Below are 14,955 nucleotides of genomic sequence, written 5' to 3' on the forward strand. Positions count from 1 at the left end.
CTGTGGAAAATAATTATATTTCACAAAACAAAAAAAATAGTGAAAAGAGTGACATTGTCTTGATTTTTACAAATCTCTCTCATGTCTGGTTTAATAGATTTAGATTCTCATACCTCTTCCTGCATTCAATCTGTTGTTACGTGTTGTTTTGCTTGAAGCATATGAAGAAAATTTGGCCTCACATAGAAATGTAGCTGCAAAATAGAATATTTCAACAGCCTGTTCAGATATTGTACATATTCTTCTTTGATACTACTAAAAACCTGCCATGTGACAGTTCCTTAAATGTTGGTTGTAATGTAGAATCCGAATCCATATCAATAAACTTTTCTTACCCTGTTACCTTAAGATCCATTAGTCTATCTTGTTTAGAGTGAATCTCTGAATTGCATACAATTCTGACAGTTGTAGATTCCCCTAAAGGGACTTGGGGCCCCTCAGGAGAACTCTGACCACACTTGGAGAATCACTGAAGTAGGCAATAAAAAAGTAGAAAAACGTAGATTTGCTAACATAACTAACAAGTTTGATCTAACAGGCATCTATGTAGACCTATGCTCACGACAAACCACAGATACGCTTTTTTTTTTGAACGAACGGTCCCTCAATCACCTCGGGGAAACGTGCACCTGGACAGACTGCAGAAGCTCCAAGATGGACAGATGCCCAGCACGCCAAGCGTTCCCCACAGCTGCCTAGGCCCTGGAACAGGCTCATCAGGAAAAGACATGACATCAGAGTGCAGCCTCCTCCCTGCCCGGGCCACAGAGCCAGGGTGACCCATTGACCTGGCTGGAGAGAGGGCTCTTCCTGACAGCCCCCACCCAGGCTTCATTCCTGCGAAGGCCTTCCCTCCTTAATCTCACATGTCAGGGAGTCTTGGGAGTCCCCAAGGCAGAGTTGTCGGGCAAAGACTGCCCATCTTCCCCTTCCAGGAGGCTCCCAGCTCGGCCCCTCTGCCCTTAGAAGCCCGTGAGCTGCCGGGTACAGACTCACCTGGCTCTTAGGCCTTGCACAGTTCTTACATAACCAGCAACAGGAACAGGCCAGGCACTGGGACTCCAAGAACAGCACAGGCGACCAGCTGCCCAGGGAGCCTGCACCTTGCACGACCACTTGGGGGGCGCCAACACTCCCTGCCAGTGCCCAGGACCACACCTCCCTGAAGTGCAGAAACCCTGCCAAGCCTGAATCAGGGATGAGAGCGAACTGGAGCACAGAGAACAGCATCGCTGCTCAGAGCTCCAGACCAGAGCCAAGGCCAAGGAAGCTTTCAGAACACACATCACATTCTTACCCTAAAGTCATACATTTCTTAGAGATCTAACATTCCTAGGTGCCTATTATACGCTGGCATTATGCAGGGGGCTTTCTTTCCAGGCGTCATTTTGTTGGCCCCTCGCAATAACTACTGAGAATGTTCCATTTACAAACAAGAAAATGGATGGTCAGAATGGCTAAGTCGTCGCCCAAGGTCACTCAGCAAAAGTGCACTTGGACTTCAACCTGGCTCATTTTGTCTGCAAAGTCCTGCTTCTTGTACCATTACTACACTCCGCTGCCTGGGCCTGCAGGGAGAGGTCCTGTACCTTCTGGCTTTTCATCCACAGAACCTCTTCATGCTGGGGGTTGGGAGAGGAAGAAAGGAGGGCAAAGGTCCTCTGCCTGTTTCACCTGAACCCAACTAGGTCATCCTGGACATCAAAAGCCATCATTTCCCACCTTGGGCTCTATCTGCTGAACTGCTTCTGTTTCTTCTGTCCTGCCTTTTGTCTTTTTTTCACAACTAGATCAGATAAAGCATCCCATCTGTGGTGTGTACACCACACCCCAAGCCTTGCACATAGTAGGTGCTTCATGTGTGTCTGCTGAACATTAGGAAGAGTGGCCCCTCACCCCTCTCCACTACCACAGGAAGGACAGATCCATGGGAAGACAGGAGCCTTGGAAACATTCAGAAGGATGGGGGTAGGAGGTATAAGGGCAAGAGTGGAAGGGGCAAGCACAGACCCAAGCCTCAGACTTCCCCAAGCCTTCCTATGAGACACATTCCCAGGGGACCTCCCCACCAAAGACCGGGGAGGTCAGATCTCAGGTCAGGCTCTCAAGAAGAAGCTTCCCCACCCCCAAGCCTCCGTCCAAAGGCTCCTCCCACACGAAAGCCACTGGAAGGCAGGGGGCAAACATGGGGTTCCTGAATGCCTCCTCTCTGATGCCTCCCTGGATATCCTCAATTCCTTCCTCCTCCCACAGCCATTCCTGTCCTGGGTTGGAAATTACCTTCCGGCAGAGTACTTAAGCCCTGGCCTCTTTGGAGCCCAAGCCTGGATTCAAATTCTGGCTCCTTCACCTATTAGCTATGTGACTGAGGGCCACTTACTTCACCCTAAGCACCCCATAGCCAGGAAGCCTGCAGACTCCGAATCCAGACCTCCTGGTTGTGCCCTGGCTCTGACTCTGGAACCAGACCACCAGGGTTCAAGTCCTGGCCCCTATCCTTACTTAACTTCTCTTTGCCTGGATACTTTTATCTGTAAAGTGGGGATAATAACTACCCACTCGCCTTATTATAGCATTGCTCTGAGAATTAAACAGGGTAACCTATGCGATGTGCTTAGAACAGACACAGTAAGGATCCAATAAGCATTAACTAGCAATAGAAATAGTAGGTGATAAAGCCGTGAAGTGCTGCGCGGTGTCTACGGCTCTGGGAGCTCCGTGAATGGCCGTTATGATTACCTGCGCCCCCACTAGGCTACGATGTCCCTGGAGGTGGGAAGTCCTGGGTCAGATCCATCTCTGCTTCCCCGGCAGCCAGCACAGTGCCGGGCACCAGGGGGAGTTCAGACAAATGCTCGAGATCGGACAGGTGAAGAACTGCCCTCCTGGAGCAGGAGGGTATGGGCAGCCAGGAGCCTCCCGCCAGGAGAAGGGAGAACCGAGGTGTCAGGGAAGAGAAAACAGAGCGGAGGGGGAAAGGCCGAGACGGACAGATAAGCAAGTGAAGTGAGTGAGAAAAGGAACAGGAGAGGCTGTGGCGGAGGGAGATAAGGAGGAAGGATGGCGAACTCGACCTGCGACGTAATGCCCAGGGAGGCGAGGGACGTGAGGACGCCCCGGGAGCGGCGCGAGGCCGGCCCCGCGCTGAGGCCGGGGAAGCCGGTGCGCGAGAGAGGGGAGCGCGAGCCGGCGCGGGGCGGGACGCACGGGAGCCGGCGGGAGGGGCCGAGGGGGCTCCACTTCGACTCCCCGCCGGGGCCGGGGGGCCGGGCGGCCGGAGATTGGCTGGGGCGCGCGGCGAGGCCGGGCCCGGAGCCCCGAGGTGGGAGGCGCCAGGATCACTCGGTGCGCCCGGGAGCCGAGCACTCGGGCCACCTCGGCGGCGGCTGCAGGGGAGCGGCGGGGCGGCGGGCGCGCGCCGGGGCAGCTGGGGGCGCCGCGCACCGAGAGGCCGGGGTGTGCGCAGCCATGCGGGCGGCGGCGGGGGGCGCGCGGGCGGCCGCGCTGGCGCTGCTGCTGGGGGCGCTTCACGGGGCGCCGGCGCGCGGCGAGGAGAACGACTACTACGGCTGGCAGGCCGAGCCGCTGCACGGGCGCTCGTACTCCAAGCCGCCGCAGTGCCTCGACATCCCCGCCGACCTGCCGCTCTGCCACACCGTGGGCTACAAGCGCATGCGGCTGCCCAACCTGCTGGAGCACGAGAGCCTGGCCGAGGTGAAGCAGCAGGCGAGCAGCTGGCTGCCGCTGCTGGCCAAGCGCTGCCACTCGGACACGCAGGTCTTCCTCTGCTCGCTCTTCGCGCCCGTCTGCCTCGACCGGCCCATCTACCCGTGCCGCTCGCTGTGCGAGGCCGTGCGCGCCGGCTGCGCGCCGCTCATGGAGGCCTACGGCTTCCCCTGGCCCGAGATGCTGCACTGCCACAAGTTCCCCCTGGACAACGACCTCTGCATCGCTGTGCAGTTCGGACACCTGCCTGCCACCGCGCCTCCAGGTAGCGCCGCCGCCGCCGCCACCCTTGCCCCCGCGCGCTCCGACAGCCCCGGGCGCCCGCGAGCTGGGCCCTTAGCCTCCCGGAGATGGCACCCCACCACACACACACACACACACGCACACACACACACACACACACACACACACACACCGCCTTCGCTCAGCCCTGCGTACCCCGGGAACTGTCCCCCACAGCCTTCCAGCCTTCCCACCTCCCACACACTGCCAGACTAGTGCCTTCCCAGGCTCTGGACAAAGCTCGCGGGTTCTCCCCCCATTCCAACTCCGTTCCTGAAGACGCCCCTGGGGTCCCTGGCAGCGCCCACCTTCCTAAACCTCTGGAATCCCTGGGTAGCCCCAATGCTGTCCCCCCATCCTGGGGCATCCCCATAAATGCCTTGTGGCCTAAGCCCAAGAATGCCCAGGGTCGCTGAACAATGCTCAAGCCCGTTCACCTCCTCCACAGCTCTGGACCCCAGGGCACCAAAACAAGCATCACTCCCATCCCGTGTTGGGACCTCGGGAGGGAAGAAGGGCGGAGGGAAGGGGTTTAGCGAAGACTGGGGTAAGCACACTCCTGGGCTATGGTTTCCACCCCCCAACACTCACACCCCCCATTTTCTGCACCTGGGAACCCCAAATTCTCCCACTCTCTTCCCCAATCCCCCAGGTTGGGAGGCCTTGGGGTAAAAGCTCAATGCAGGAAGAAAGAGCAGATTGCCAGCGTCTGCCACTGACAAGGAGCCCTTGGGAGAGCTGCTGAACTTGGAGCTTCGGTTTTCCCATAAGTGATATAGGAAGCCAGCTCAGGTTCCAGAAACCCGTGAGATCCTACGTGCCACCTCCCAACCGCCCCCAGTCCCATTACCCCTAATCTCTCCCTGGCCTCAGCCTCCCTTCCCTGTGCGCCCCATGGCCCGCCCCAAACGCCAAACTCCTTCCAAGCAGAGTAAGCCTGGGCTGGGCACCAGACCGGGGAATAAACAGCGGCATGAGCAGGAGAGCTGTGTCTGGGCAGTTTGTCAGGAGTCTAAGGAGCCCCTGATGCTGCAACTTCCCCAGGAGGCAGCACTGCTTTCCCCTTTTCTTGTCTGACCACCCTACCCACCCCCTCAGGGCTCGCCTCACCCACACAGCCCTTGGTCCTGCACCCCCACGTCCCCTCCTGAGAGTCAGGTAGGGGTCCTGTGACTGGGTGTGGAGAGTGTGGAGAGAAAGGAAATACCCTGTGCTGGGGTCAGGAAGCAGGGGAGAGACAGCCAGCTCAAGCAGAGACAGTGCAGTCCCTAACAGGGATCCTGGCATGATTCCTTTTTCTGGTTTCCTTGGAACCCCAATATTAACAGCCTGTAAGGCAGGGAAATCCCAGGCTCGGAACTCCACCTGGCCCCGCTGCACAGTCCTGCCCTCTTTGAAGCCCACCTTCCCCTGTGATGGGGCACCTACCTGGAGGCAGAGACATGGGACAGAGGTCAGGTGCTGTGTAGTGACCTGAGAACCAGAGGCAGCCCAAAGCGTGTGTGTGGTCAATAAAACAAAATATTTCATATAAAAATTAAGAGTCGTGGCTTCCCTGGAAAAATCAGAAGTTCTGGCCACGCTAAGCTGCCCACCTTAGAGGGTGGTCCCCTCAGTTTACCACAGTCCCTGTCCTGGCAGTGTCACTTGTTCCCCACCCTCCTGGACCTGTGTTCCTAGAAAGCCCCTGCAGATTACCCCTACTGCAGCACTAGCCTGGGAGCCTCAAATCCTGAGTCCTACACTCACTTCTCAATAGTTTTGCAGAGTGGGTAGCCACATCGGACCTCAATTTTCTTTTCTTGAATGGTAATACTTCATAGTCTGAGGATTAAGTGAAACAAAGTTTAGAAGACAGCCCACGTCACGGTTGCAGTTGCCAGGGCCATGGAGCAGTGGTGCCCACTGGGACAGTTTTGTCCCCATGCAACCTTATCTCTTTTGAACCTCACAACCCCTCAGTGACCATCGGTACCGTCATTCCAGTTCCTGATGACAGAGTGGAGCCTTGGCAGGGGGAGGTGGCTCTTCAGTCATTAGCCTGGGCTCTAAGTGGTTTATTGAACTCTGATCCCCTCATGAGCCTCCCTCGCCTCCACCCCTGCTTCTCTCTTCACAGTGACCAAGATCTGTGCCCAGTGTGAAATGGAGCACAGTGCCGACGGCCTCATGGAACAGATGTGTTCCAGCGACTTCGGTGAGTGTGGAGCCCACATGGCCACTGCCCCAGTGCCTCTCCTTGACACACACACACACACACACACACACACACCCACAACCATCACACTGAATACTAACAGTTTCTGCATCATGGATTCCTCTTAGAATCTGATCAGGGCCATGAACCCTCTCCCCAGGGAAATGCAGCTCTTTTTGCAGGTTATCTCAGGGGCTTCAGAAGCCCCTCAAGGCCATGGTCCATCCCTGGCCAGGGCTCCTCCAGTCCTCCCTTGGCACTGGCCCACAGAGGGGCCTCCAGGGCTGGATTCCCTTTAGGAGAAGCAGGCTAAGCCCGGAGATGGATGGGGGCACCCGGGGGAGAGATGGGCCCCAGGGTGGAAGTACAGCACCCTCGTCCCTGGGCACCTCGGCCTGGTACCCGATGCACCGCTGGCCAGGCAAGCTGCAGTCACTTGTCCCACGGCTTCGTCCTGGGGCCTCTCCACTCCTGGGACAGTGAGCCAAGTCTAGTCAAGCCCACACGACCCAGCATGTGGCCTTTGCCAAGTTGACTCCTGTTTTGTGTCTTAGCCTCCCTGTCTGTAAAAAAGAGATAGCAATGAAATCCTTACTTCAGCAAGTCTTTTATGTTGTTAGTCTGTTTGTAAAGAGATTACTATTATTGCAAGGTATGTGTGTATCCGAGAGAGGGAAAGAGAGGGGGTAAGGGGAGAAAAAGAGAGATAGAAAGGTTTTATAAGTTTCCTTCCCTGGGTGGACAGAATCATTCTCTGGCATCTCCCTGGCTGCTCACAGAGATGGGGGATCCAGATGCCTGTAGAAGGGGGAGACTAGCCCAAGTGACCCCCATGTTCCAGACTCCCAGTCCCCAACTGTATGAAGCTCTCTGCAGCCACCCTGAATGTCCTGATCACCGCGATCACTCAGGCCTTCAACCACCTCCCCCACGCTCACCCCTACATTCACACTCCAGACATACCACAGATACTCTCATACATAAAATACACAGCACCACACATCACACTCTGAACCCATTCTACAGTCACACAGATTACAGTGGTGTGTTTGCACCAGCAAGAGCTGGTTGTGCACGCTTCCCAACCTAGTGCTCTGTGATGCGGTGGGCCATGGTGGGGGGATTTACCCCATGGGAACCAGCACATGCTACAGAGCGGGGGGGCCCCCTCCCTAGGGCCAGCTGTCAAACATTTATCAGCCCATCATTGCTCCAAACACACACACACACACACACACACACACACACACAGCCAGAAATCGCATTTCAAAGCACCCCCAGAGATCATGAAGTCCAGCCTCCCTCCGTCACAAGGACCCCGCCCCCCACCAAACCTCCCCTTCCAGTTGGGCAGCTCCACCTGCAGTATTTCCTGGGGACCCCACACCCTACTCCACTCCCCACCAGGAGCTGTCCACCCTGCACTTGGTGTCATGGAAAGGCAGGGGCTCTGGGGTTAACCTCATTCCCCCCCCCCCATACCTCAAGGCTGAAATGTGATAGTGCCGGTGAAAGTCCAGCACATGATAGGAGCTTCAAAAATGTACCCATATAAGCCCACCTTCCCAAGCCCCAGGCTTGGAACTTCAGGCTTGAGCACCAACTGTGGGGCCACCAGCAGCCGGAGCAAACCTGCCCATTCTCACACGGTCCCTCTGTCTACCCACCCCACACACAGTGGTTAAAATGCGCATCAAGGAGATCAAGATAGAAAATGGGGACCGGAAGCTGATTGGAGCCCAGAAAAAAAAGAAGCTGCTCAAGCCAGGCCCACTGAAGCGCAAGGACACCAAGAGGCTGGTGCTGCACATGAAGAATGGTGCCAGCTGCCCCTGTCCACAGCTGGACAGCCTGGCCGGCAGCTTCCTGGTCATGGGCCGCAAGGTGGACGGACAGCTGCTGCTGATGGCCGTCTACCGCTGGGACAAGAAGAATAAGGAGATGAAATTCGCAGTCAAGTTCATGTTCTCCTACCCCTGCTCCCTCTACTACCCCTTCTTCTATGGGGCTGCTGAACCCCACTGAAGGACGCTCCTCCCTGCCCCATCCAGCCAGCTGTGCCTTGCTCTCTGTCCCCACCCCTGGGGCATTCTCTCTCTTCCTGCCCATCTGGCCTCACCTCTATTCCCAGGCTGACCCAGCCCTGACAGAGAGCGGTTCCATGCAGAGCAGAGCTCTTACCAGCACAGGCCCTAAGGAATGGGCATGGTACCCAAGCTGTCCTTGACTGAGGGGTTCTGGAGTCCCTGGGGACTTCTCTTAGGAGCAGAGCTTTCTCATTTGAAAGCTCAGGGTTTCAGAAAGGAGGTGGTGGGAGGAGAGAGCAAGGGAAGCATGGAGGGGCTCTGAGCAGCCTCACGAGGTGGTTTCCAGAACAGACCATGCTGTCAGCTCCACTCTGTTGGTGGGGAGGCCTCGCCTCGGAAAGTCTCACTATTAGGCTGAGCTACTTGGGGGCCAGTCCCCCACCCCCACTGCTCCCTCGTGTCATCGTAGTCCCCCCAAAGGAGGGGCATTAGGGTCGTAGCACCTTCCAGCTACAGTTCCCCACCTTCCCCATCTCTTCCCCTCTCCCTTCCTGCTAGACTGGAGAAGCCCAGCCCAGACCCCCTCCCACAGGCTGCTTTTTGGGATTCATCCCTCAGCCTCCGCATGTCCCTTTTACCCTGATGATGAGTAAATTATTGCTACGCAGCAAGGCCATAGGTACTAGATTAGTTGCAGGCAAGGTTTGGTTTTTAATTTTTTTTTTTTAAGTTTTTAATTAAATCAAAGAAAAATAAGTTGGTTTTGACTAGGTTATTTCTTTGTCAGCTGGTCCCCAGAGGTGGAGAGAGGGAGGGTCAGAAGGGACTTTTAGGAAAAGGCCCTTGTCATAACCCATGGCCTGTCCACACAGGCATACTTGGAACGCCTAAGAGCAATGCCCATGTTCTTGTAAGATCCCTTGAGAGCACCCTTCTCATCCCCATCACTCAGTGAGGGATGGAGATGGCCCTCCTTTTATTCCTGAAGAGGGAGATGCCAAGATCCCCAGCCTTCTCCCATGGTCAAAAGGCTCTCACAATCCTGCCACACCTCCCTGACAATGTCTGCCCTCAGTTCCCAAGAAGGTTGGAGCACAGGAAACTACTCTGAAGAGCCAGGGGTCTAAACATGTCTCTCCTACTCCTTCAGCACTCAGACCCCCCTGCTCCCCGCCAACCCCCCCCCCCCCACACACACTGGGCACTGATCCTGAACTGTAGGGATAATGGTATAGACTTGTGCTACAGGGACCATAGAATCTGTAGCCCCTAGGAGCTGGTTAGAAATACAAGCTGGGGGGGGGGGGGCACCCCAGGCCTGCTGTATCAGAATCTGCATTTTCACACATAAACCTTCAAATCTAGAGAGCTTTTGCAAAACACTGGGCCCCACTCTATGCAATTAAATCTGGATCTCTGGAGGGTGCTCGGAAATCTGAATCTCTAGATGCTCTCCGGGGTGGGATGCCGCCTGTGTTGAACACCTTGATCTAGATAAGCCAGCCGCTGAGGCAGGAGGGTGAGGGGCTGAGGTTACCTCAGGCTTGGAGCTTCTTGGTCCTGCGTGTGGGAAGGAAGTGGCTATAATAACCGAGGGGCTTCTTCAGCAACTTCAGAGCACACGCGGGCCGCTACCGTGAACTGAATGGGGCAGGGAGGGGAGAAGGCTTAAAATGGAGGCAACGGGCTCCTGCTACTCAGGGAAGGGGTGGTGTGAGGAAATCCTGGGGGTTTGTCAGGAATGCCGAGCGACGAGGCAGAGGTACCCAGGGCCGGGGGGCTGGGGACACCCCAGAGCAGCTTTCCTCACCAACGACAGTACGTACAGCTGCCAAGTCCAGTCCAGGCTCCCCGCTCCTCCAAGACAATGGGGCGCGTCCTGTGAGGAGGACCTTGGCTTCCAGGGCTCTCAGAGAAGCAGGCTGCCACAGAGAAGTGAGGCAGGCCAAAGGGCCCACATTCTGCTGTGGGGCCAGAGGAAGCTAACAGGTGGTCTGACAGCCTGCCCGTAAATCACCTCCCCGGGCAGTCAGGTGGCCTCACCACAGGTCAGGAGCAGCAGAGGCCTGCTTGTTTGTCCTCAGCTCCGAGGAAGCCGCTGCCGCCCACCCTCACCCAGAGCCCTCCAGCTCCCTGAATCTGCCCCTTGTCTCCCAAACTCCTACCCCGACCAAATATTTACGGACACTTCTATGGTCAACCAGGACCAGGGATTATTTTTCCACTGAACACACAGGACTCAAAGCAACTTCTGGCTAGAGCACAATAGCGACCTCTGTCAGGTGCTGGCAGCCAGTGAGAGGCGGCAGGCGGGGAGAGGCTCCCTTAGCCCATCCTGGGAAGCCCCAGTAAAGCACTCCTCCCCCGCACCCTACACAGGGGTCAAGCCCTGCTCTCTGCTCTGCTCCCGACATCTGCTGTGGGACCCTCCCGGCAGTCTCTCCCCTGGGACCAAGAAGAATCCTTCCAAAGACCGGGCAAAGCCCCACGCGGCCTGAGCCCACCCTTCATTTCCTTCAGTCACAACATGCTCCCTCCTGGCCGGCCTGGAGACAGACAGCTGGTGCTGCCCGGCGAGCATCTGGGCTGTGTGTCGGTGAACGGCTGCCTCTGACAGAAACCCCAAGAAACACTGGGGCTGCTCCACACGAGAGGTCTGGAGATGGGCTGGTGGGAGGTCCATGTCCCTGGCTCATTCTGTCTTCCTGCCCTGCCAGGTGTGGCTTCTGTTCTCGTGGTCGCCTCCTCCTCCCCACTTCTCGACCACATTCCAGGCAGCAGGGCAGGGAAGGGCTTCAAGCAAAAGCAGCCTGTCAGCTGCCCCTGGCCCTTTTGATCAGGAAAACAGTACTTTCCCAAGTCCCACCTGGTAGATTTCCACTACGTAGCTCCTCAGCCAGAACGGAGTCACGTGGCCATCCCTAGTTGCAAGGGAGCAGAGGAAGTCAAGTGTTTCAGTCGGGTGCAAACTCAGAGTTCCGATAAAGAACAGGAAGGATTTGGGGCAGGCTGCTAAACGCTCAGGATCAGGTGAAAAGAGGTAGGAGAGTCCAGTTCTGGGTTCCAATCCTGTGACTTAGATACCATGTGACATTGGGAACACCGTAAAATGGAGTAATAATGTCTACTTCACAGGGTGGCTGAAAAAATAGGGAAATATCTGAAAAGCTCCTGGAGCCAGTGCCTGGCATTTGGGAAATGTTCATTAAATGATAATTAATATTTTTTATTAACCAAAGGCCTTGACCTAGCTAGCACAGTGCCTACACATAATAGGTGCTCAGTACATTCCTGATTGGTTAACTAAGAAACGCTACTGGCAGAAAGGCAGGGAAAAGACGGGAACATCTTACCTACCCGGAGTTGTTACTTTCAGGAGGACAGAACCTACACTTGGGAGTTTGCTTCAGAAAATACACACCCAGGTGCGATGTAAGCCAATGGAGGGGAGAAGACATAATACTAGCAATCAAAAAATGTCAAGCCCGGGGGCGCCTGGGTGGCGCAGTCGGTTGAGCGTCCGACTTCAGCCAGGTCACGATCTCGCGGTCCGGGAGTTCGAGCCCCGCGTCAGGCTCTGGGCTGATGGCTCGGAGCCTGGAGCCTGTTTCCAATTCTGTGTCTCCCTCTCTCTCTGCCCCTCCCCCGTTCATGCTCTGTCTCTCTCTGTCCCAAAAATAAATAAACGTTGAAAAAAAAAAAAAATTAAAAAAAAAAAAATGTCAAGCCCATGCTGGGTGGCAGGCACTACCCCAGGCACTTTGGTATTATAATTTAATCCTGCCAACAGCCCTTGGAAGTAGGTACTATTATTATCCCCATTTTAATGATGAGGCTGAGGTTCAAAGAAGTTAATTAACTTACTGAAGGACACACAGCTTGTACATAGTGGTGGCACTAGGATTTGACCCCATGCTCTTAACCACTATACTACTGGGGGCGAAGCCCAGCGGGGGTGGGGTACAATGCCTCTGCTGCCCTGCCTTACAGGAAGATTTCTGGGAGCCCTGCTCAGATCCCCCTCCAGGGGCCATGACAGCGGCAGAGAAGCCTGCCTCAGACGGCGGCTTTTCTCCTGACTCCTAAAGCAGCCCACCCCCAACCCCTCCTCCCCTCTCAGCCCCATCAGCATCCAGCCTCTTGAGCCCCACAAAGGAAGCTCACATCCCACAACTGTTTAGTCGGCTGTAATCCTGGCTAAAGTTCACTCCTTGGCAAATCCAACGTGGGGGGTGGTTGCTGCTGGAATGTGTGTGGCTGGGACCCAGTGTCCCAGCCCAGACAGCAGGCTCTGCTGGGGCCCTGAAGAAAGCAGGCGGCCAGGGGAATCCGGAATCCCCAGCCCCCAGCTGTGCTACAGAATGGAATGTGCTGCTCTGGGGTGTTGAAACAGACCCAACCAAGGGGGAGTGGTGCTGGCAGTTGCGGGGAGCTCCCGCCACAAGGCTGCCTCTGTTCCCCTGGAGGCTGAGCCCACTTTGCTAGGGCTAGGGATGGGCAGGCCCCTCCAGTTAGCTCAGGGGTGGCTCAGAAGATCCTGGAGCTAGTGGGGGCAAGGCAGAACAGAGGGGAGGGTGAGAACCAGGACTGTTACGTTCATCCAAAGTTTCTCTGATGAGGCATCTGCAAGCACCTGTGGCACGATCCACACCCTGGCTCCATGGCTTACTAGCTACGTGACCTTGTGCAGGTTACTTGACCTCTCCAGGCCTCCGTTTTACTCATCAGTTAAATGGAGTTAATAATCGAGCCTAGCTTCTAGGATTGTCATGAGGTTTAAGTAACAGTCATGTTCAGCACATTGCCTGGTACGGTGGTCTACAAACGTGGGTGTTCTCATGATCTCAGAGCCAGCTGTAGGGGAGATGCTAGAACCACGGCCTCTCAAAAGGGGTGCCTAGAAGGTTCCATGGAGATAAGGGCATGAAAATGGAACTTCGTTTGGCTTCAGCTCTGAGGGCCAGGTGATAAATGACTACAAATTCTGAAGGCCCCAGAAACCAGGACCAGTTCAAAGTCTGCCAGGGCTCACGGGAGACTGCTCCCCACCCCCACCAAACCACAAAAAGATGACAGAACCCTCAACTCAAGCCAGGCTGTGGGAGGTATCTGTCTGTCCCAGGTCTGTCCCAACGGGCACCAGAGCCGGAGCAGAACCTGGCTACTGTCCCTCCCGATGGGTGCCTGAGAACAAATTGGGGACATCTTTTAAACCAGGCATCCAGGAGCACCTGGGTGGTTCAGTCAGTTGCGCATCCGACTTTGGCTCAGGTCACAATCTTGTGGTTCATGAGTCTGAGTCCCACATCAGGCTGTCAGCATGGAGCCCGCTATGGATCCTCTGTCCCCCTCTCTCTCTCTGTTCCTCCCCTGCTCACGCTCTCTCAAAAATAAACATTAAAAATAAATAAATAAAAATAATAATAAACCAGGCATCCAATTCTCTGATGGCCAGTCCGTCCTCCAAGCCACCTCACATTCGGTCCTCTCCATGCCGTGGACCCCCGCCAGCTGGAAGACACAGTCCAATCCTGGTAAATCCCTCCATGGCTCCATCTTCCCAGCGGTACCTGCACTTGAAAGTTGTCTATCCCTGGCTTCCCTTCTGTGAAGATCCAGACCCCGGATGGTGAAACCCACGTTTCCCAAGCCCCGGTATCCCATGTCCCAGACGCTACTCATGCTACAGACTATTTCATCAACGTTAGGCATTGTTTTCCTTTTCCCAAAATATTGACTCTGCTTTTTCAAACTACACACTGGCCTGATTCTTTCCTGAATAATAATCTAAGATTATTCTCTGATTAAAAAAATAAAATAAAATAAAACACCACCGTTCTAAGCCATCCAGGCCATCTAGAACAGAGTTATCTTCACTGTAAGATTGCCAGGATGGTAGTAACAGACTGGTGTTTACGGAGCATTCAGCCTGTGCCCGGCACCGTGCTCCATGCCTTGCTCCATGCTCACTGACTCCTCACAGCTGCCCTAAAAGGTAGAGGTCACTATCATGACCATTTTACAAAGGAAAGCAGCACAGAAAGAAAGGCCTAGAGGCAATGCCCCTGTGGCAACTCACTCCAGCATGGCCGCGGCCGATGGGAGAGCAGGGCCACGTGTGGGGCCGGCCATAGCAGTGCCTGCTCCTTACTGCCACCAGACTGTCCCTGGGTAACACAGGCTGCTCTTGCTCTGAGAAAGGCCCTTCTGGTTCCATCCTCTAATGCTGTGGGGAACACGTATCTTCAAATGGATGTGGTGTCGCTCCCAGACGGGCTGGGCTGGATGATCTCTGAACAGGCTGCCAACTGAGCTACTACCCGAGACACACGCCATCCACGAGAGCATAGGCACAGCACCAGTAGTCTCTCCCCTGGGCCTGCACGATCACTGCTGTCCCCTTTGGTTCCAAGGCCCTATTTTCCGCTCCTCCAACATCTTTACTGTTCCTATGGACCACCAGGCTGCTGAGGCCACTCTGATGCTTTTTAAAGTGAACATGGTCTTCTGTAAAAATTGCCAGGAAGGGGGCCTGGCTGCTTCCCTGCCTCTCAAGGCCCCTCAGAGCTGCCAGGGCTCTCCCATACGGAATTTCCTGAGTTAAGAAGAATCACCACAGACCAAGGCCTCTGTGAGCTGCATATGCAGGGGGCCGTGACAATGTGGCTGCAACCTAACCTCAACTCTGAGGCAGGGTCTCTCCTCCCCTGTTCTCTGCCCCAG

The 14,955-nt window shown here is 55.4% G+C and overlaps 1 protein-coding gene across 1 annotated transcript; it reads left to right on the plus strand.

Annotated features, from left to right (window-relative positions):
* The first annotated feature begins 3,468 nt into the window (after positions 1-3,468).
* On the plus strand, positions 3,469-8,519 carry SFRP5 (secreted frizzled related protein 5). The gene is made up of 3 exons (XM_030334810.1): positions 3,469-3,991; positions 6,128-6,205; positions 7,884-8,519. The coding sequence occupies exons 1-3, from the start codon at positions 3,469-3,471 to the stop codon at positions 8,228-8,230; spliced, it is 948 nt and encodes a 315-aa protein (XP_030190670.1). The 3' UTR covers positions 8,231-8,519.
* Positions 8,520-14,955: the final 6,436 nt, after the last annotated feature.

This window comes from Lynx canadensis, chromosome D2 (assembly GCF_007474595.2).
Source record: "Lynx canadensis isolate LIC74 chromosome D2, mLynCan4.pri.v2, whole genome shotgun sequence".
Classification (NCBI taxonomy): domain Eukaryota; kingdom Metazoa; phylum Chordata; class Mammalia; order Carnivora; family Felidae; genus Lynx; species Lynx canadensis.

What these genes read in the sequence shown, in the direction of transcription:
- SFRP5 (XM_030334810.1), top strand. Translation starts at nt 3,469, where the DNA reads ATGCGGGCGGCGGCGGGGGGCGCGCGGGCGGCCGCGCTGGCGCTGCTG. An exon ending in GCCTGCCACCGCGCCTCCAG is followed by an intron (nt 3,992 to 6,127) that starts GTAGCGCCGCCG and finishes CTCTCTTCACAG; the next exon opens with TGACCAAGATCTGTGCCCAG. An exon ending in GATGTGTTCCAGCGACTTCG is followed by an intron (nt 6,206 to 7,883) that starts GTGAGTGTGGAG and finishes CCCCACACACAG; the next exon opens with TGGTTAAAATGCGCATCAAG.